The sequence below is a fragment of the Pezoporus wallicus genome, unplaced genomic scaffold (genome assembly GCF_028554395.1).
Source record: "Pezoporus wallicus isolate ANWC-B61680 ecotype Strahan unplaced genomic scaffold, APGP_CSIRO_Pwel_v1 contig_2975, whole genome shotgun sequence".
NCBI classification, from domain to species: Eukaryota; Metazoa; Chordata; class Aves; order Psittaciformes; family Psittacidae; genus Pezoporus; species Pezoporus wallicus.
The window spans coordinates 150,003-173,681 of NW_026637604.1; the positions used below are offsets into that span (position 1 = coordinate 150,003).

The window sequence follows — 23,679 nt, forward strand, 5'->3', positions numbered from 1 at the left end:
GATCCTTTTGAAATGTGTAGGTTCCCCCCCTACCTAATTTTATTTTCATTTAATAGTTTGTACTTTTTCTAGGCTCTATCTTTGTTTTGTATTTGTGATGCTACTCTTTAAAAGTAGAGTGCTTGTTTACCTCATGGCAATTTTCCTTTGATTATACAATCATCAAAATATTCCCCTCATACTATTACAAACCTGTATAGTTTGAGTTACTTACTTGTGTTGCTGCTTATTTTTTCCCCTCTATTACCTTGAAGATCATAAATAGGTTTGCACATAGAACTATTGGATTACTTGAGTTACTTGTAATTTCATTTTCCTATCTACACTGGTCAACAGAGTATGATCTTACATTTGCTCAGCTTTACTTTAAGTTCCATTTTGCTGACTTTTATGGTTAAGTTTCTCTATTGCAATTCATCAGTATTGTAAGAAAACCAGATAGAGTTAATTTAATTTCTATTTATGTGAAGTTTCTGGATTTGTATCAGATTGGATGTCATCAAATAGATGTTTTGTAGGTATGTTTAGAAGTGGTATAAGCAGGTGCTTTCTAAAAAAGTATGCAAAAGCTAAATGGTCTGTTATGTGAAGACTTGTCACTTCAGAATTATTTCTATTAGAGAAATAAACATACGGGTTACTCAGTTTCAAGTCACGTTCTAAGGTACAAGAGTCACTCTAGCGTGAGAGATGCACTACAAAATTTTATATTGAGACTGAAGAGCTTTAACATTTTGAAATAGCTTTCTACTTCTAACCTATTGAAACAGATAAACCCTATTACCAGGATTGCTAAAAATAATTCTAATAATCTAATAGTAAGTAGAACTTAACAGTTTGTAAATATATATTAAGCAGAAGAGTGAAAAGCTTCAAACCAAATATGTAATTAAGCATCTGCATTAGAGAGTATGAAATAGCAGATTGAAGCCTGTCTGCAGCTGTCCTGAAAGGGAATGCAGAGAGAGTGGATTAGTCTGAAGAGTCGTAATAGAAAAAGAACATGATATGCTGTGGCATTAAGGGATTTGCATATATTGCATATAGTTAAGTAAGAGCAATCATTTAACATCTGAAATTAAGACACAAAATGATTGCTGTTGGAATCACAAGCACTTAGATAAAGGAAATCCATGGCTTGAGAAGTCTTGAACTTCCAAAGAGTCGTGCAAAATTTTTATTTTAGTTAACATGGAGGCTATCTTACATGTTTGCTGGAAAACAGTACCCATTGACTTTTTCAGATGTCTGAACAATTGACTGTTTTACTCCTTTAACCACTAAGATCTACACCTTAAAAATTTCCTACTCCATAAATTCTGGGCATATTGTTCCACCACTTCAAGCACTGTTTAGAGAAAAGAAGGAATATTTGTTACAGAGGAATATTATTTTGTGGTAGTTCTTTATGTAAGGATCATTGAATCATAAAATCAGGATGGTTTGTGTTGGAAGGAGCTTTTAAAGGTCATCTAGTTCCAATCCCCCTGCCATGGGCAGGGACATCTTCCACTAGACCAGGATGCTCAAAGCCTCACCAAGCCTGGTGTTGAACACTTCCAGGAATGGAGTATCCACAGTTTCTCTGGACAACCTGTTCCAGTGTATCACCACCCTCACAGTAAAGAATTTCTTAATATCTAACCTAAATCAACCCTCTTTCAGTTTAAAGCTGTTTTAATTTCATTTAAAGCCCAAGCGAACTGGTTAATATTTAAGGATCACCACCTCAGAGCTCAGTAGCAATGCATCCCGACAAAGAGGAAGGCAGGCAAAAATGCCAGGAAGCCTGTGTGGATGAACAAGGATCTTCTGAACAAACTCAGACACACAAGAAAACCTACAGTTAGAGGAAGCAAGGATGCATAGCCTGGAAAGAATACAGAGAAATTGTCTGAGCAGCCATGGATTAGGTTCTGAATGTGAAAGCCCTGATAGAATTAAATCTGACCGGGGCATTAAAGGCAACGAGAAAAACATCTGTAAGTATGTTGGCAATAAAAAAAAAGGCTAGGAAAATGTGAGTCTTCTCCAGAAGGTAACAGATCTGGTTATATGGAGAAAGCTGAGGTACTCAACAATGACATTTTGCCTTAGTCTTTCACCAGCAAGAGCTCCAGCCACACCACCCAAGCCACAGAAGACTAGGGACTGGGAGAGTGAAAACCCACCTGCTGTAGGAAAAGGTCTAAGGGACCTGAAGATGCGTAAGTCCGTGGGACCTGGTGACATGCATCACAGGTTGTAGGGGAACTGGCAGATTAGGTGGCTAAGACACTGTCCGTCACTGGAACAGTTTGCTCAGAGAAGCTGTGGATGCCTGATGACAGGAATTGTTCAAGGTCAGGTTGGACAGGGCTTTGAGCAACCTGGTTGTTCAGTGGAAGGTGTCCCTAACCATGGCAGGGGGTTTGGAACTAGGTGACCTTTAAAAGTGCCTTCCAACACATACCATCCTATGATTTTATGTTTCTATTACCTACTGTACAAAGAGAGACAAGAAATATGAAAAAGAAAATAGACAGGAAAATACATGGAAACAGGTATCATTGGCAGCTGCAATAAGTTCATCATGGAATGGATCTCCTGGGGGGGGGAGGAGAGGGATTGTGAAGAGTCTGCGAGGCAATTAGGACAAAATTCAAGGTTATTATAATGGGAAAGAATAAGCTAATGTTGCAATTCAGAGACCAGCTTATTATAGCAGTTTATTGATAGAAGGAGAATATTATTTTAAGCAGTGGCTTTTGAATGCTCTTCAGAAGAATTACATGGGTATAAGAGAGACCAAAGGGCAGTACAGTGACTTGTCATTAAAAAGAAAGGTTAATGTTTTTAACTGTCAAGACTTGAAAACTTTATTATTCTCTTGTTCGCAGGGTTTTGGTATTTCTGTGCATCATAAGGAAGTAGCTGGTAAAATGATTACTATTTGCATAAAATATTTCCAAGTTATCTACATAAAGAAATACACTACTATTTGATTGGCCTTCTCTGAGTATTTCTAGTATTAAGAGTGTTTACTGGGAAAGCCCAACAAGATTTATATATGAAAAATTATACGGAATTTCACTTTAAAAGTAAAAATTAACCATTTTATTTTCCCTTTAAAATCAGTCTGCTGTCAATGCAGCTACTGAATTTTACTAACATTGACAAGCAAGCATGAGGTCTGCTGGATGGAGTTTCCAAACTGCTTTTGAGTACTGGTCTACCTGGAGCGTGGTACGGTATCCTTGCCCACAAAAGAGATAAAGCAGTTGAGCAAATATGCTAAGCCACTTGCCAAACTTCATCTCTTTAGGAACAGAAAGTGTATGAGCAATGTATGCATTCACAAGAAAATTTCAACTATTGGAAAAAAAAAATTCTGATCAGAATGAAGGAGCTATCTGATAAATGTCTGTTGCTAAACATCTCTAAACCAGAAAGAATACTGTAGTCTCCATGTCCTTCCTAGGCTAAAAAGAAGAACAAAAATATCAGTAATTCTGCAAATTCTGGATTGACCTACATTCTTATTAATATCCTTTGATGAAAGGCAAAGATCCCAGTAACAGCTAGAAAATGTTCATTGATAGAAGTTGTTCTGAGGGGACGTTTAACTGTTGTTCTTAATGAGCTTGTTGCTCTTGCTTATGTAAAGGGATAGTTAATGTTCCTGTGATGAGCAACAGTGTATTTGTCAGACTGTCCTGAGGGACTCTTGGAGAAAATGGTCAGTCTAGAAATATCCTGTTCTTATTTTAAGTTGGCTAAAAAGGCAGCTGCAGGAAAAACCTGATTTGCTGGTGTTGGTAACAATAAAAGGCAAAGGACATGGATGCAAACAGCATATTCACATAGACAAAGTAAAATTCTCTATCTTGCTAATGTTAATTTCACACAATGTGTCTTCTGTTGGATGTTTAAAATGATGTTTCACAAGGAAGCAGCAGCGGGAACTGCTTGTACAACACATGAGAGGGAGCAGGGATATTTTGGGGTGCATGAGACCCTGCAGATGTCAGGACTTCAAATGTTAACATCTAGAATTCCAAGCATGGAAATGCTGATGAGTGACCTCTATATTAATATGCAGTTAAAAAAGTCCAGGCCTTTAAGTGTTTTGTTGGCTTTTTTTTCCAGCTTTCTTTCTATTCCAACTACCTGCTGCAAGGCAGAGGTCTTTCTTTTGGAGACCAGAATTTTACAAAACAGCTATTTGAGCCCAGCAGAGTTGCTGGGGAATTTGTCTGCTCTTGTGGCTGTTTGAAAAGTGACACAGTTTGGATTGCTAGTATTTTAGCTGCTTCCAGATACTTGATGTTTAATTCCTGCTCTGTAGTAGACATAGAAGATGACAGCAACTGCTAGGTAGATAAAAAGCAAACTGGGAAGTTCAGTGAGAAAGTAGGTGGAAAAAGAATGACATGTATCAAATAAAATAGAAATCTGGTTGGTTCTGTTCAAAGCTTGGTATATACTTTTTCTTCTGACAGTGTGCTCAGTGCGTTGTGCATCTTCGCGAATGTCTCACAGAAGATTTTTCCCTGGAAAGGAAGTGATGCACAATATGCTATGTGTGAATGGTTAATATGTTAAATATTTCAACTTACCTTTCTGTGGGAAAATACTTCATGTTGAAAACATCATTAATGTAGAAAAAATAAAATAAAATCACCCCATAGTATTTTTTCCTATCCCATTTTCATATATGTAGCTAAACTAATACATCTGTACAAAATTCTTTGAGGAAAAAAAAAACAAAAAAAAAAAAACAAAAAAAAAACCACCCCAAAACCAAAACCCACAAACCAAAACATTCCAGTACTTTTCTGTATACAGGACAGTGCCTTTTTAAATAAAGCAGTATACTACTGTAGTACAGAGAAGAAAAGTAGAGAGAAAAAACTAATCAAGCTGGACATCTTTGATTCTATAGATCTTAAATGGGAAAGTGCCTGTTTCATTATTCCCAGACTCAGCACATCTTACTCCCAGTGCCTAAACCACTACAGAACTGCTTATATACTAGAAATGTTCCGACAATTCATTACTGTAGGGGAAGTTATAACTTTCGCAGTGCTTAACATGAACGTAGTTGATTACTGAGGAAGCAGTGGCATTCTTTCTCCCCTTCAGTCTTATTTACCTCTATTTTAATTGTTTTAGCTAGAGGTACCTTGTTTAATAATTATAGTAAGCTTCAGTGTGTCTGGTAACAGATGACAAGACACAGTAGGAAATCTGTTCTCACTAGATATATTTTCAAAAATGTGCATATAATTTATAATCCCTGAGAAAGGAGAAATCAATCTGTATACCGTTTGTTTTGTCAATATAGAAGGTCAATTATTTTTGGTCTCATCAATTATGGTCAGTTATGTAGCTCACAAAACATCTTTCTTTTTTGTGTATTGCAGGTAGCATAGTGTACCTGGGGATGATGGTGGGGGCATTCTTCTGGGGAGGCTTGGCAGACAAGGTGGGAAGGAGACAGTCACTCCTGATATGCATGTCTGTCAATGGATTCTTTGCCTTCCTTTCATCATTTGTCCAGGGCTATGGCTTCTTCCTCTTCTGTCGCTTGTTTTCTGGATTTGGGTAAGCTTCTCTGGTTTTGTTCCTTTCCACAATTTTTTATGTTAATAAAACTTTACTGTTTGTAAAAGCATATTATTTAATGTAGAAATATAGTCTGTGTCAGGAGTGAGAGAATTAAACAAGGTAGCTCCTGTACCCCTAAGCAACATAATAACAATAATAACCTGAAGGAGAAGAATAATAATTTTAGGGGAAAGACACAGACTGCAAATTGTGAAATTGAGTTTTCAACAGACTTTCTTTGTGAACTTGATTTATTTGCTTAACTCTTCTACGCCTCAGCTTCTCCATGTATTGTTTGTTCAGTCAGCAAAATAATACCCTCCTCACATGTGTACTGTAAGATTTCAGCAATATTTGTAAAGTTTCTCATGTCTTTGCACACATACTATTGTTTATAATACCACTGAATTCAATACTATAAAATTTAAAACAGGGCCCTGGAGTGTGCCAGATATTATTGCTCTCTCCATAAGAATGTTTTTTTTTGACTTTGGTTTTGCTTTACTTTTCATTTAAATAACTTCTCAGTTGTTGGAAATGTTTAGGATATTGGTAATGGTCAATTAAGTTTATAATTTTAAACTTACATGAGCAGAGATCGAGATACAGAAGTAAATTACTATGAGAAAGCTTCTACCTTTACTGCACCATTGGATAATCAAGAGTACTGTTCTGCAGAGCAGTTAGTTTACTTCTGGTAATTCCTTGGCTCAGATCAAAACTCCCAGTTACAATTTCATTTCACGCTACTACCAATTTTTAGGATGCTGAACAGACAGGATCTGGTGAGAGCACAGTATGCTGATTGTAAAGATATGCACATGAAGTCCACTTCTATGGTTTGTTGGCTACAGTTTATGTGACCACAGTGTACTGACACTGTTGTGTGATGTCTGCAGTTTTAGAAACCCCTTGAACTGGTCTGAAGTAGGGTTGGACTAGCCACTCAAAATACCAAAATGAAGTTACTACAGCACTAAGTATTATTAAACTGTTTTAGGAATGAGGGTAGAAGGGCAAAGGGAGAGAAGAAGGAGATGTGAGGAGTCTTCTTTCTAGAAGAATCCCCTTAGTCACCAAATTGTCAAATGTGACTTTAAGAAAGATCAAGAGGCAACTCTTCCAATTCTTAAAAAACTTAGAAAGACAAACAAAAAAAATCCCATCCAGCTACTTTACTTTTTTTCCATATTATAGGTCACTCTCAATTTCAGGTATTAGTTTTCTCTCTCCATAGACGAATCTTGCTCACTTTACATGACATTTTCAATGTTCCATGACCCTCTCAAAGACCAGAAGCTGCTTGTGTATCTGCTTATTGGGTTATATACTGACCAATTCATGAGGGCAGTACTGGACCCTTGTGCCACAAAGGTTTGTCTATTGTGAGGCAGGTTTGTGACACTGTCAGTTTCCCAGATTTTCCCCCTTGGGACATATGACAAAATGTGTATTTGTCATGCCTCATGCTAAACTTGCCTGCAGGGTCTCCTCATCACCTATACCTGTTGCTTTTCCAGTAACATGCAGTTCCTATAGTTTTACTTGTGATAAATGTACGTCCTGGATTAGGAAGCATGTTCTATTGTGTACCCAGTTTATGATTTGAAAGAACAAGCCCTTCAGATCTTTATCTTCCACTTGTTTTGGTCTCCACTTGTCTGAAACTCTCCTACCTCATCTTTGAGAACTGCATCAATTGGTAATAGATAATTTGGCAACTACATTTTAAATGCCCACCCCCCAAAAAAAAAAAAAAAATCAACAAAACCCCAACCAAACATAAAAGAGAACAACCAGACAATGACAACAAGAACCCAAGACACGATGAGCTACAAAGTCATTCCTTGTCCTGGTTTCAGCTGGTATAGAGTTAATTCTTTCTTAGTGCTTAGTTGCTGGCTGGTGTTAAACCACAGCAGTGGTCATAGCAATTGCTGCAGAGAAAGATGCTCGGCTGGCTCACATTTGCTATTTTTTTCAAAGACCAGACTTCTGCTCAGAATAATCCCTTTCAGCTGGTTATCAGAGTAGCATTATAAAAACCATGAGGTTTCTAGAACTCGATCTGTGCTCCATACAAGGGGTAACGGGTTAAAACTTAAACAGGGGAAGTTTAGATCGGATATAAGAAGGAAATTCTTTCATGTTAGGGTGGTGAGGCACTGGAATAGGCTGCCCAGGGAGGCTGTGAATGCTCCATCCCTGGCAGTGTTCAAGGCCAGGTTGGACGAGGCCTTGGGTGATATGATTTAGCGTAAGGTGCCATGGCAGGGGGGTTGGAACTAGATGATCTTAAGGTCCTTTCCAAACCTAATTATTCTATGATTCTATGAGGGAAAACTCTTTCTTCTTCTGCTCTCAATGTTTGCTGTGATGACGTAGTTTACCACCAGACTTTGCATGTTTGGTGCTCTTCTTTTTCATCTGCTCACTGGACCTCAGAGGAGGCTTACTTTTCACTTAACAGCAGTATTCAAGATGGTATTTTTGTCATATCTGCCTTTCCTCTGATTTTCAACCCTGCCTTGGGTATGATCTTGTGTTGAGAGCAGCTGTAACAGCAAACAGACACATCATATGCCAAGCACCAAGAAAGGAGAGGCTAGACTGTTCCAGCTACAGAGACAGTAAAGCAAATCTTTTCACTTTTAAACACATATATGCTACTGTTAGAGCATGCATCTAACACTTATCTGTTTCCAGATACTTTGCATCAGCTGCTATGAAAGAAGCCCGTGTCACTCACTTAGAAACTCTCAGAAGTTTGTGCCAGCTTTGAAGCCCTATATTCTTGCAGCATGACAGGAAATTTGCTTAAAGGGATCCTGAGCATTTATTGCATTCTTTACTACATCCCATAGCTCACTGGAGTGAGACTGACTGGCCTGTAGTTCCCTGGGTCTTCCTTTTTTCCCTTTTTAAAAATGGAGGCTATGTTTCCTCTTTTCCCAGTGGGAACTTCATTGGACTGCCATGACTTCTCAAATATGATGGATAGCGGCTTAGCCACTTTATCCAGCAGTTTCTTCAGGACACACGGATGCAACTCATCATGTCCCATGGACTCACACACCTTCAGGTTCCTTATATGGTCTTCAGTCTGATCTTCTCCAACAGAGGACAATTCTTCATTCTTCCAGTCCCTGCCTTTGCCTTCTGAGTGCTTTGTCTGAAACACTCACTGGTGGAGATCAAGGAAAAAGTCATCTTTGAGTAGCTTAGCCTTCCCCATATCCTGGGTGACCACTTTCCTGTTACCTCCTGGAGAGGGCCCACAGTCTTCTCTTTTTTCACTGACATACCTCTATACCTCTCTTAGCAAGAGAGGTGGCTTTATTCCAGTAATTTTGTTGAATCAGGGAGCCCAAATGTGAAATAGGAATAATTGTAAGTAAAGAATTTAATTATGTGCTTTAAATGCAGAATAGTATTGTTACTCACATTGAAGAGGAGCTTTTTGAAGAGCCAAAGAATTATCTGGATAATTTCATATAATTCAAAGTCAGTAAAATATTAAGAAGTGTTCAGAAGATATCATTTAGATGTATAGAGTTTAAACTGGTCTGTTATCTGCCAGATAATATAAAAATAGACTAAGAAGCATAAAAAATAAAAACATTATCTGATAGAAGTTTTTATTTATAAAAAATACTATGAAACAGGTTCTTAGGTTTTATTTGCAGTCAAAATGTGTTTATACAAGTAAACTGCTCAGAGAAAAAACTCCCTTCAAATACTTATGCTGCATCTCAAAAACTGATGGCTAGTAAAAATTTTGCATGCAAAAAATTGTTTAGAATTCAAAACAGTCTCAATAATACTAAGATACTGCTGGATAAAGGATATTGAGGGATAAGAAAGGTAAACTTAAGCTAGTGAAAAGAATAAAGGAATGTTGAACAATATGCAAAATCATTTCCTTTTACAGAAAATAATATCATAGCTGTGATTCTTCGATTGATTAATCAAAATTCAAAAGGAACTTGAACCCAAAAGGCTGGTAAAGGTCTAAGAGGGCTTTAGACATGGTTTCCTACTGTCGTGGTTTAAACACAGTTGGGGTTTGGGTAGCCGCTGTACTTGTCACTGGAGTAGCTGCCCTGTCTGTTGCTTTGCCATCAGATCCAGGGATATTTTTTTTCTTTCTGAAGGTGCTTGATGGTGTTGAACAGGGTTCTGTAAGCATAGGCCAAGCCCCAGCATGTTGCCATGATTTGTCCCTCTCTGGTATGACCAGGATGACAACACACCTCATTTAAATGTTTTATTAATTCTTCTTTATTTTGCACTTGTTCAGTGGTGAAGTTCCAAAGCACTGGAGGGGGGCCCACTGGCCTAGATGCTTGCCCATCCTATCCCACACACTATTCGTGACTATGCAGCCTCAGGGAAAACCTCTTCATCCTCCTATATCATCATCAAACCCTGCACAAGGCCTAAACCCAACTCTGCTTAACTCTTGAGACCAGACAAAATGGTCGTGGGTAAAACACTCTGTATACGTGCCAACATCGTGATCCCCATTACAATCAGCAGGCAGCTCTCAAGGGTACCTAAAAGCCACTCAAAACCTTCAGAACTCTCAAATGATGCTGTAAACGGTCTGGGGGGGGGGGGGGGGGGGGACAGGGAACGTAAGGGAATGTCTCCTTCACGGGCTGACCACCCGAGGAGGGGAAAAAAGATGTGTAATTGCTAAACGCTTCTATTTTATACCTCCCAAAGTATAGAGGTGATGAACACACTGGGGACGCAAGCCAGATCAATTTCATGATCAATGATTCTATTGTATTACAAGTCAATACCATAAAGCACAATGAAACAAGAACCTTAGCCCAAGGCCCCCAGCCGATAAACACTAACACAGCAAATACCGGCTGTAAGTAAGGTACGACATGCTGAAACTCTGAGATCAAGAGCGACAGCTTTGAGAGCCAATAAATCAGCATTGTGACAAGTGACTATTAATCCAAACCAATGAATGCTTATCACAAATACGATTAGACACCCTCCGGTCAGATCTGTCGTTATCTCAACACTTCGTGCCCCATGTTGGGTGCCAAAAAGAACTGTCATGGTTTAAGCCTAATCGGCAGCTAAGCCACCCAACCGCTCGCTCATTCACTCTCCCACCCCCCCCCCCCCCCCGCCCCGCCCCACCCCAGGGGGATGGGGAGGAGAATCCAAAGAATGTAACTCCCACGGGTTGAGATAAGAACAGTCCAGTAACTAAGGTATAACACAAACCAATGCTGCTGCCACCAGTAATAATAATGATAAGGGAAATGACAAGGGGAGAGAATACAACCACTCACCACCAGCTGACCAATACTCAGCCCGACCCAAGCAGTGATCTAACCTTTCCAGGTGACTGCCCCCAGTCTATATACTGGGCATGACGTGCTGTGGTATGGAATACCTCTTTGGCTAGTTTGGGTCAGGTGTCCTGTCTCTACTTCCTCCTGGCTTCCCCTCTTCCCTGGCAGAGCATGAGGCTCACAAAGTCCTTGGTCAGAGTAAACATTACTGAGCAGCAACTAAAACATTGCTGTTATCAGCTCTGTTCCCAGGCTGAAAGTCAGAAACACAGCACTGCACCAGCTACTAAGAAAGAGAAAAAATAACTGCTACTGCTGAACCCAGGACACCTACAAAGGAAAAAGACCTAGACAATAAACTGTGAGCTGTATTTATCAGCGCCCATGTGGGAAATGTGCAAAGATTTATCATCAAAAAGCACATTGTTACATCTGTCTTTGAAATTGTCAAAGGTTTCTCTAATACTAGAACATGATTCATAACATCACTGTTAACTTGAATGGAACCAGAGTTGTTGCCTATTTTACATTGCCACTGTGAGGTATTACTCACAGATGCAGTTAACTTATGTAACTAAAAGCTATAAAAAAGCCTTTTTCCTGCCCACTGCCCTTTGTGAATAACTCTCTCTCTTGAGATATACTATCATACAATGTTTCTTTTCTAGAATATACTTCACTGAATTGGAGATTCACCTTCAGACAGCTTTCCTAACCCTCCTTCAGAAATACCTCTAAAGCTGCTTGCAGTACTCCTTCTATGTTACTAGGATCTGCTAAAGATTGCTGGTGTCAATGTAGTAACACCAAACTCATCATTTAGATCTTTCATTGAATTCTTCACATTCTTATGTGAATCAATAGTTAGCAAAAAATCCAAAACCATGGTTGTAGTTTTTTGTAACTAGCAGTTTTGAGGTGATTGCTTGTGTAAATCCACCCATGCTGACTTTTAATACTATTTTCATATATCATGTGTAGTGTCAAGAAACTATTCCTATTGTATATCCCCTTCTTTTAATGGCCAAGACAGGAAGGACATACAAGCAGCCCAAATGCATAACTGTAAAATGTTCCAGCAGGGGTATGGACCATGTGGACACAACACAAGATGGTTGACCTGGAACAAGCAGTTGCCTTCAAGAACTTTTGATCTAGACCAACAGGCTGCTTTTGTAACTGTGTGTCATCAGTATTTACTATCATGTTGTATTTATCTTTTACCTCTTCATGCCCACTTTCTTCATTTCTGTCTCTTGAAATACTTTATGTCCTCTCACCCTCACAAGGCTGTAATACTGCTGTCTCTAATTCCTCTCCAGCTCTAAGCTATCTCCGACCCATGTCTATCAGCGTTTTTATGCTGTGAGCTAATGAATAGCTCTACAGGTGACTGGCTTCAAAGCTGAAAGTGTATTCCAAAAGGGTAGACACACTTTTCGATCAAGCCAAGGAAGCAGTTGGAAAGGTCTGAGCTTTCCAAACAGCTTTGATCCATCTGTAACAGCTTCAGCTGTGGGGAAATGTTGACTAATGTAAAATTGGGGTAGCTGTGAAAGAAGTGATCTTTGATTAGGGTGTTAGAAGAGGACAGTAGCCTTATGAGGAGCAAAGATTATACAAAAGGGAGAGAAAGACTAGACAAGTGAAACATATAAATAAGGTAGAGAGCCTACATGACAGAAAACAATCAAAAGAAAAAGTACAGAATCATAGGGTCATTTAGGTTGGAAAAGAGCTTTAATATAATTGAGGCCAACCATTAGTCAAACACTGCCAAGTCCACCACAAAACCATGTCCCTAAGTACCGCATCTACACATCTTTTAAATATCTCCAGGGATAGGGACTCAGCCACTTCCCTGGGCAGCCTGTTCCAGTGCTTGACAACCCTTTAGGTGAAGAAATTTTTCCTAATATTCAATTCAAACCTCCCCTGGTCCCTAATATCCAATCCAAACAACCCCAGTTCCCTCAGCTGCTCCACTCCTCATCAGACTTGTTCTCCAGCCCCTTCACCAACCTCATTGCCCTTCTTCAGACACACTTCACTACCTGTGAAGGGCCCAGAACTGAACACAGTATTTGAGGTGCAGCCTCACCAGTGCAGGGGGATGATCACTGCCCTGGCCCTGCTGGCCACACTATTGCTGACACAGGCCAGGATGCCGTTGGCCTTCTTGGCTACCTGGGCTCAAGCTGGGTCACGTTCAGCTCTGTCAATCAGCACCCACAGGTCCCTTTCCATGGGCAGCTTTCCAGCCACTCTGCCCCAAACCTGGAACATTGCATGGGGTTGTTGTGGCTCAAGTGTGGGACCCGGCACTTTGCCTTGTTGAGCCTCATACCACTGACCACAGCCCGTCAATTCAGCCTGTCCAGATCCCTCTGCAGAGACTTCCTGTCCTCAAGCAGATCAACACTCCCTCCCAACTTGGTGGTTTCTTGCAAACTTACTGAGGATGCACTTGATCCTCTCATCCAGGTCACTGATAACAATATTAAACAGAACTGGTTCCAATACTGAGCCCTGTGGAACAACATCTGTGACCAGATGCCAACTGGACTCAATTCCATTCACCAGCAGTCTTTGGTCTTGGCCATACAGCCAGTTTTTTACCCAGTGAATAGTATGCCTGTCCAAGCCATGAGCATTCAATTTCTCCAGAAGAATGCTGTGGGAAACAGTGTCAGAGGCTTTACTGAAGTCTAGATAGACAACATTCACAGCCTTTCCTCATACACTAAGTGCGTCATCTTGCTGTAGAAGGAGATCAGGTTAGTTAAGCAGGACCTGCCTTTCATAAACCATGCTGACAGGGCCCTATCACCTAGTTGTCCCGTACATACCACATGATGGCATTCAAGATGATCTGCTCTATAATCTTTCCCTGCACCAAGGTCAGACTGATAGGTCTGTAGTCCCAAGATCCTCCTTCTGGCCCTCCCTGGATGAGTGTCACACTTGCCAACCTCCAGTCAACTGGGACCTCCCCAGTTAGCCAGGACTTCCAATAAATGATGCAAAGTGACCTGGTGAGTGTTTCTGCCAGCTCCCCCATTACCCTTGGGTGGATCCCTTCTTGCCCCATAGACTTGCATGTGTCTAAGTGGTGTAGCAGGACTAACAAATTCTCTTTGGATTATGTGGCTTCGTTCTCCTCCCCATCCCTGCCTCCCAGAAATTCAGGGGGCTGGTCAACCAGAGGACAATTGGTCTTAAAAGACTGAGGCAAAGAAGTCATTAAATGCCTCAGCCTTTTCTTCATCCATTGTCACTGTTTCCCCCTGCATCCAATATGGCATATTTGTAGTCCTTCTGAGAAGCATGCCTCTTCTTCCAAAGGCTGTGAACTTTCCCTTTTTTCCCGAGTTCAGATTTCTGTTTAGCCAGGCTGGTCTTCTTCTCTGATGGCTCGTCTTTCAATGGATGGGGACAGCCTGCTCCTGCACCTTTATAATTTTCTTCTTGAAAAATATTCAGCCTTCCTGGACTCCTTTGCCCTTCAGGATTGCCTCCCAAGGGACTCTGTCAAACAGGCTCCTGAACAGGCCAAAGTCTGCCCTCCACAAGCCCAAGGTAGCAGTCCTATTGAGTCCCCATCCTTACTTCTCCGAGAATTAAAATTTCTTATAATTTAATGATTGTTGTGGCCTAGATGGCCTCCAACCATGGCATCATCCACGAGTCCTTCACTGTTCACAAACATCAAGTCCAGGGGCAACCTTCCCTACGTTTCCTCACCAGCTGTGTCAGGAATTTATCTTCCACGCATTCCAGCAACCTCCTGAACTGTTTTCTTTTTACTGTATTGCATTTCGAGCAGACATCTGGTAAGTTGAAGTTCCCCATGAGAACAAGGTCTAGTGATTGTGAGACTTCTGCTGGCTGCCTATAGAATATTCCTTCTGCCTCTTCATTGGTTGTGTCATCTTTAACAGATATCCCACTATGTTGTCTGCCTTTCAAATGAAAACTTGAAAAGAACAATGAAGAAGATAAAAATCTGCAAAAGAGAATGTTCATAAACAGCAATATTATGATTACTAATACTGGCGAACATGAAAGCAATATATCTGACATACCTAGCTGAGCAAATACTGCAGGCAAATTCTTTACAATTATATGCTTGAACTTGACATCAAATTTTACTTGATTTTTCAAAGTAGTGTTGAGTAAATTTGGGGAATTATTTACTCATCAGGCCAGCTTCCATCAGAACAAACAGTACGGTAGAATTTAGGAAACAATCACGTGAATCTTTACCCCAAGGACTTCCTTGTTGTTAAACAGACAAGCCACACGTGTACCTGAAAGACAGCTTCTATACTATTCACAATCAAAATAGGCACTTGTATTTAAACAAGGGTAGAATGATAACAAAGCTTAGTCTATAGCATGCTGTAGTTCTGAAGGGATTTATCCAGCAGTTTTCAAGGAGAACTGGTCAATTTGGCTGCTTACTCTCAGATACTTCGCCAGTCTAATGACAGTTCTGAAAAGTAAATCAACAGATGTTTTTAATGGGACTTGTGGCAGTGCGGGTAAGGGAACTATTAATCAGAATAGAAATAAGTGCAATTTGGCAGAAGGGCAAAGGGTGGTGGGCAGTTTCCAAATCTCAGGAGTGTAACACTAAATCTGTGTTTTAAGCTCTATCACTTTTAAAAAAATTGCAAGTAACAAGGGACAACTTGCAAATACCATTTCACACAGACACTATATATTTAGTCTGGATGCTGTCCAAGTTTGAAAGGGAAGAAGACAAGGTATTTTAGAAGAACACCATCCTGCCTGTGCAATTAGTATTCTGTAAAGGTTTTTTCCTAATCATCTCTATTCCTTATATGCTTTTGCATTTCAAGCCCCTTTGGCTAGTGGATCTGCAAATATACAAAGGCTTCTATCTGAAGTCAGAGGGTCCTGAATGCTCACAGAAATGTTTTCATCCCAGCTGCCACACTGTGCAGTTGCCAAAATCTTGTGACAAATCACAGCTCTGAAGGTAGATTAGCAGACATCTGTCATCGTTGTTTGTGACAAAGTAAGCAAAAATGTATCTTATCTTATTGTTTTCTTTCACAGACTCCTTCCCTCCAAAGGTGCATCGCTTAAATCTGCCCATATTTCACAGAACAATTATGAACAGAGAGTATACAGAAATGACATTCTAAAATAACAGCTTTCAGTTTGCATCATTTTCTGGGGCTGGAAACTGAACCTTTTGTTGACAAGTAGGATTAGACCAGTTGTTTTTTTCTGTGTTGTCATTTCCCCCTGAATAGCTGTTGCTTTTTTTTTTTTTAATCTAAAAAGACCCAATAAAACAAACCCAAACCAAACCAAATCAACAAACAAAAAAACAAACCTCACAAAAAAAAAAACAAACACACAAAAAAAAAAAAACAGAAAAAAAACCAAACAAACTGAAACTGCATCAAAATGTTGGATAGGGAGACACCCTTCTTTGTGAATAAATAGAAGAAACAGTACAACTCTTTTTTTTTTGAAGTAAGAACTCAGAAGATGTGACCTACCACCCAAAACACATGTCATATGCACACTCAGTGGAAGCTGGACTATGTAGAAAATGGCTTTCACTAGAGACTAAATGCAGCTGCAGGGCATAGGTACCAGATAGTGGAGAAATCTGCATGCATGTGTCTGTATATGACCAAAAGCAGACAGAAAGAGATAGCTAAATCCTAAAAATGTAGCTAGAAAGACACTAAGAACATAATCCTAGAAATAACAGTAAGATGTAAGAGCAAAGTAATAATTTTGGGGCAGATTGTGTATATTCTTTATAGCCAGGATGGTGCCAAATAATATTTTAAGTCATTATTTTTTCTCCAAAAAAGAAAAAATCTAGAAAGCTCCAAAACTGACTTATCTTTTGCATGAAAAAGGCTAACAATATGCTGATTAATTCGTATTTCCTTCTAATTTTTTTTTTTTTGAGAAAATAAAAAAAAAATATGCATTCTGGTCTTGCTCTGCCTACTTATGATGGGGTTTATTGCAGAAGATAAAAAAAAGCTGAAAAAGATTATGGCTGTCATTTGTGTCATTTTCTCCACATATGTAAAAATATGTGCAGTGGAAAAAGAGTCCTGCTGTTTATTAAGTGTCCTTCTTGTATATATTCATACGTATTTATTAAAAAAAGGCAAGGCTGAAGGAATGCATTTTGTTGTTTTAAGTACAGAGACTGATCCTTATAGAGCAAGAGAGTTTCTTTTATGGTCTAGAACCACTCAATAAAGTTTTGCCTCCTGTCAGTTTAGGCTGTGCCTTATTACAGAATCTGTTATTCTGGAGACAGTTATCATTTATGATCATCAACCCAGAGGTATAGAACAGTGGATTTTTAATCTCTTAAAAAAATGTTCAGACTCTACTCAGTTCTTCATTGGAGGTATAAAAACCCTGTATAGTTAATATGTGCATATTCACAGGATATTCACATCTCATAGATGCTTTTTGTCACCCTTTAGGAAGTAATGCATGGACTCATCTCTGTGATCTCTGGATAACAAGTTTATGTCCATTGCTTTGATTATGATGACTGAAGAAATCATGTACATGAATGACAGATGAGATGTAAAAACTTCAGGTTTTTTGAATCATTTGTATTTAAGAAAGTTAAAATCCTTCCTATGTTTTAGAATAAACATTTGTCTCAAGTCAGCAAGGTTTTCACAGGCCTTTAGTCTGCACGTACAGATGAGGAGTATAGTTTTATGTATCAAATTCTTTTCAAGAAATTCCATAAATTTTCAAACACTGTAAGAGCAAACAGCTGTCTGTGTCAAACCAGTTAATTGCCAGAAACCAATTTAATACTGTACCCTATGGGAAAAGAGTGCTTGTATTTCCATTAAAACAAAAGGTGAGGTCTTTTTACTTTAAAATCAGAGGCAACTCTGCATTTGATTTTATTTGGAATTCCCTCCTGTGCATGTCACCATCCATTTCACACAATGTTGGTGGGTTACCACAGAGGTAGTCTATTTTCAAAGCTATAATACAAAAATGTTGAGGATCAAATTCTGTTCCTTCCATGTAAATATGTAAGAGTTCAACTGGAGCCACTGAATTATTAAGGGATTATATGAACGTAAGTGAAGGTGGGATCTAGCCTAGATTTTTTTTTACTAGAAAGTGCATTCTTCTTTCCAGCTACTGGGTGATATGATGGTTGGGTTTTTTTTATGAATTAATTCAGAATTTGCAATAGTTGCTGAAGTATGTGAAAGATCCTCAGTGGAGAGAATTCAAAGTTGCTTTGATCTTCTTTTGCCCAAGTCTTCACAAGGTACCAGTATCCTAAAAGCTTCTGGCAGTATAACTCTGCACTTACGTAAGGACAGAAGGAAGAATTTACCAGTTTTTACCAGAGAAGTAAGTTTTCCATTCACACATTTAAGGTGTGAAGAAGTGCACAGCACACTTTACTACACAGTTGCTATGAAACAGAGACCTACAACTCTAAATCACTGATGTTGTCTGTATGATGAAAATACATCCTCTATTTATCCTTTAGACATTATTTTCACTGTTTAACCACGATGAAAGTAATATCTAGATTTTTAAGCTTCTCTTAGCCTGTTGAGGTGCTTGCTGTAAATGTCATTTACATCCGATGAAACAGAAAAACTGTTTTGTTTTTCAAAGCTGATGAATTGTTTTCTGTTTATTTGCATATCCAAAATAAACATTTTAGTTTGCTGGCTCCAAAATTCCTCTTGCATGTCTAAAAGGTCTATTTGTAAAAAAAGTTACCCTATTAAATTGGTCGCTATAGCCAAGGCTTCTTGTGTAGCCTTAGAGGACATTTAGGACATTGCGTATGAGTCAACCCACCTGGATCGATTTTGTATGCTAAAGCAGCATCAACTTCCCATCCCTCATGGTATAGCTGGTTAATGCTGATAGGTAGGAGATGCCTTTTTTGCTGCCTTTGGTCAGGATCTCTGTACTTGTTATGCCCTTAAAATAGGGTGTGTTCTTTTCACTTGAAGCATCCACCCACTTCCTAAACCATCATCCCACAAACATTTGTACATCCTACAGACATACTCCACCCACGGGAAACTCTCCACAGTCTCACTTCTTCAAAATTGCAGCCTAGGATATTTTAAGGGAGATTTCATGAGGATTGTACGTAAAGTCTGAAATTTCATAAGCATAAAAACTGCATTTGCCTGAAGCAAACCTTTTATAGAGAATGTTTCCAAGCACTTTGCAGTAGGAAAACTACTAAAGTTTTAAATGTGATTTACTGCTAATTGTGTTACATATCACAGGTGGTTTCAGGCTATATTTACTACCATAGTAACTGCATTATAATATAAAGAGAAGATTCTTTTCTTCATGAACAATCATATGAAATGAAGAAAATTGTAACTTTAAAGAACAGATCATATAAAAGAACAGAAAAATTACCAAATATATATTTACTTACTCTTTTCTATACTTTTCTTGACAAGTGGAAGCAATCAGAGAAAAAAGCACGGATTTACCAAAAATTACTCTCTTTAGGTACGGTGTTATTACATGAATGATACTGTCCTACATGCCATGAGCAATCTATTAATTTCTGTCTTCTTGAAAGTGGGCTCCTATAACTCCTCATCAGCACTTTCCAGCTGGAAGACTTTGTTTCTGGTTCTGATAGTGAATTTTCTACAGGAAAAACAAAACAAACAACCCCCCAGACCACAACCCCCCAGAACCACTCTAATCAGATCCATGAGTACTGTATTTGGGCAATACTGTGCAATTCAAATCTGTGCCTGAGCCCTGGAGGATATGAAATCATATTTGTAATCTCCTTATACTTTGGGAACTGGAAAGCCCCAAATCCATAGCATCACTGAGGCAGCATGGCTTCCCCATTACTTCAAAAGAAGTTGCAGTTCCACCCTTGGTCATGCCACTTCCACTGTTCCTTACTCTGGACTTCCAAGAGAACCACTGAGTGTAACTTCTCCCATTACCTGTAATGGGTCAGTTCACTCATGAAGGTTTTTAGTGTTTTCACCTATGAACACAAATGAGATACAGCCCTTGTTAGCTGTGTATCTGTCACGGTTTAACCCCAGCTGGTTACTGTGCTCCACACAGCTGCTTGCTTACTCCCTACCCGTCCATGGAACGGGAAGGAGAATCAGAAAAAGGTAAGACCCATAGGCTGAGATAAGAACAGCTTAATAATTGAAATGAACTAAAATATAATAATATAATAATGCTAACAACAAGAAAACTCAATAAATGCAAATGATACACAGCTGCTGACTGATGTTCAGCCAGTCCCCAAGCAGTGACTGGGGGTTTCCAGCCAGCTCACCCCAGTTTATGGACTGAGCATTCTGTGGTGTGGAATACCCCTTTGGCTAGTTTGGGCCGGGTGTCCTGGCTGTGCTCTCTCCCAGCTTCCCATGCCCTCCTTACTGGCAGAGCATAAGTGACTGAAAAGTCCTTCATCGGGGTAAGCATTGCTTAGCAACAACTAAAATACCAGTGTGTTATCAGCATTATTCTCAGACTAAAGCCAAAACACAGCACTGCAGCAGCTACTAAGAAAAAGTGAACTCCATTCCAGCCAAAACTGGGACCAGGATCTAGCAAGAGTTAATGGAGGTATAAACCTTTACAGCACTGGCTGTAACTGAACCTGAACTAGCAGGGTCAACTATGGTAAACATTCCTTGTAAAGGTGAGAGCTGACAAGTGATACCTCATGAAGAGCTGTCTAGAAAGAAGTGACAAAACATCAGACCACTAAACAAGTATAACAACTCAATCCAGTATTTTATCGTTCTCTCTCAGTGTAAAAATAAACTGTATTGCTATGGCACTGAATTTTCTTCGGAGTGAAAAACCATTTCTGCATGCATATTTTCCTTTTTAATATTTGTTTTAATCTGTTTCAAGCTTCCTTCTTTTTGTTCCCGGTGCGACAGCTCCCAGATGACATCATAAATATGTATTTATCTTTGAAACTCGGTTAAAAATTCAATCCATGCAAGGTACTGCTTTCAAGTATGTAATCTAGTGTGTGAGAATATCTCTTCAAGCTTCACAGATATTACCTAGCAGGGAAAATAAAATCCGCAAGGACTCATCCTGCTGTGGAACATTTGACAACTTGCATTGATAACGAAGAGGTAAAGACAGTAGATAATCTGTAAACCAGTACTGAAAATGATACATATTTTGAGTTACTCTAATTTTTGTAAAACCGAGTTAAACTTTCTTTTTTTTTGTCCAACCAACTTTCAGAGAGTGTTTATTTTTACCATGTGAAAAAAAAGAATATTTTATGAATGCATAGGCTTTTCATAGAAAACTTAAGTCAAAAGCCATCATGGGCTTCTCAAAACATGTATTACAAATGAGTAGAACCTCTTTTTAAATATGCAGTATTAGTAACATAGCTGGCATTTACTTACTTCTTGATTACCTAAAGCATGGGAGGTAAGATTTAGAGAAATTTCTATTATTCTTCTGGAAAATTACTTACCTTTTCAGATAACATTAATGTATTTTGACACTTGTCAGCAGACTCCCATAATTTTAAGATTTCTGTAATGGTGAAAGTCAACCACTATGTGTAGCCACCTGTTCCAGCAGCTGACCCGTTGACAATTCCCTTGAACACTGAATGCAACTAATAGTACATACAGTTTTAAAGGAAATACGTGACAAAAATTGTCCAAACTTGTGAAAATTTCCTCAAGAGTTTCCCAATACATGGTGCACTTTGAGAAAAAAAAATAATTCTTTACCAGAAAAGCTGCTTGCAGTCTGGTTTTTCAATGACTGCAGCTATGGGCTTGTTCAAACTTCAGTTAGCTGTTACTCTCTCAACTTAATCCATAATCTGTATCTCCTTTTAGGATTGGTGGAGCTGTGCCTACAGTCTTCTCCTATTTTTCGGAAGTGCTTGCTCGGGAGAAACGAGGTGAACACCTGAGCTGGCTCTGTATGTTTTGGATGATTGGTGGCATCTATGCTTCTGCAATGGCTTGGGCAATAATTCCTCATTATGGTAAGAAAGAACATCTCCTAGTGACTTGTAGCTCTTCCACTGTGAAAGTAAAGATCCTGAAGTATAGTTTAAAAAGGGGACTTCATGTCTGCTCCCAAAATACTGACCCTGCTGTCAAGAAAAAAATATTATTCCTTCTGGTAGGAATAATAAGAATAGGTTGTACCCTAAATAACAAACAATGTATTAAAATGGTGAAACATAGTCAAACCCCATGTTTAGTCAGATTGTTTAAATTACTGAAAACTTGGACACATAAAAATACAGTTGGTGGTTGTGTTTAATCTGGAGAAAATAGGTGTGGAGATTTGCATCCGAGAAAATAAACATTAAATTGCTGGATATCAAACTTGTGCTCACATTGCATGATTCAGAGGTCAAATGTCAAATACACATTCTTGAGAAAGAAGAGTAAGGATAATTAATGCTTACAGTGTTAATTCTGAATATGAAGCTATGCTGAATGTTTCATTCTTAGTAGAAGAACTAGAAGTCTAGAAGTAGAGAAATTGAACAGAGTGTATTGTTCAATCCTGTAAGGGTGCTGTAGGGGTAGAATGAGGACAGGTAGTACAGAAAGCTTGCAATAGCTAAAGTTATACACACATGCAATATAAGCCACTTTGTGAAAGACTTCTTTACTGCCCTGACATGGTTAAACATTATGTGGAGGTACAGATTCAGTTCTTAGTCTCTTGGGTTTGCCTTTTGCACGTGTTAAGTGCTCACAGGTCTCCTGTGACAGCTCAGGGGCTCTTAAAAATTAACCTCTGCAAGCACTTCTCTCTGGTAGTCCTCAAGACAGTAAAGCAGAGCTGTGAGTTAGCTGGCATCCAAAGCAGCTTTCTTTAGCCAAGCAGTGAGGTTTATCACAGTTGGATTGTGGAAGAGATGACAACTTCATAACGTTTGCCCAAAGTGATTGGAACATTCAGCAAGCTGTTGTGTCCAGAAATGAATTATAATAATTCAGACTAATAAAATATCTAGACTGTTGCATTAAAATTAATTTTTCCACAAACCTGAATCTATGTCTTCAACCTTGCCTTTTGTCTTTGAACTGCTGGAAGTAAAAAGAGTAATTATTGCTGACAAAGTATAATGTGGATAATTTATTTTTTGTCCAATTAATAAATTGCTCTTAATGCCAAGCACGTTTCACTTTCCTATGGATTTTTATTTTCCTTATCTTTGAGTGGAAAATGCAAACATTATGACAGATATATGTTGTTTGAGTTCACTGTAGATTTTATAAATAACTCCATAACCTTTACTAATGTGCTTTTGAAAGACCACGTGGCAGTATATGAGTGGATGATAATACACTTCTTTATACCAAGGCAGTAGCAGTAGAGAGAAAAGTTTTCTTCTTTCTTTAGCAGTGGAAGAATATCAGCAACAAAAATACATTCTGCACCTCTTTTTGTGTGTGTGTTTGTGTCCTGCAAAAATGTTTATGAAATAATATTAAGGCAATCAGAAAAACTAATTTTAAAAGACAGTATTCTTCAGTGTTGGCTGTAGAATCATAGAATCAACTTGGCTGGAAAAGATCTTTAAGCTCATCAAGTCCAACTGTTACCCCAGGACTGCCAAGTCTACCATTAAGGCATATCACTAAGGGCTACACAGTTTTTGAACACTTCCAGGGGTGGTGATTCCACCAATGCCCTGTGCAGCCTGTTCCAATGCTTGATCACCTTTTGGTGAAGA

General features: G+C 38.9%; 1 protein-coding gene across 1 annotated transcript in view; it reads left to right on the forward strand.

Moving 5' to 3' along the window:
• SV2C (synaptic vesicle glycoprotein 2C) overlaps positions 1–23,679 on the forward strand; it is a 104,038-nt gene that overhangs the window by 39,663 nt on the left and 40,696 nt on the right. Inside the window, exons 3-4 of the mRNA XM_057406506.1 lie at positions 5,406–5,586; positions 21,815–21,966. Of these exons, the coding sequence (XP_057262489.1) occupies positions 5,406–5,586; positions 21,815–21,966 (333 nt within the window). The remainder of the gene's footprint in view (positions 1–5,405; positions 5,587–21,814; positions 21,967–23,679) is intronic.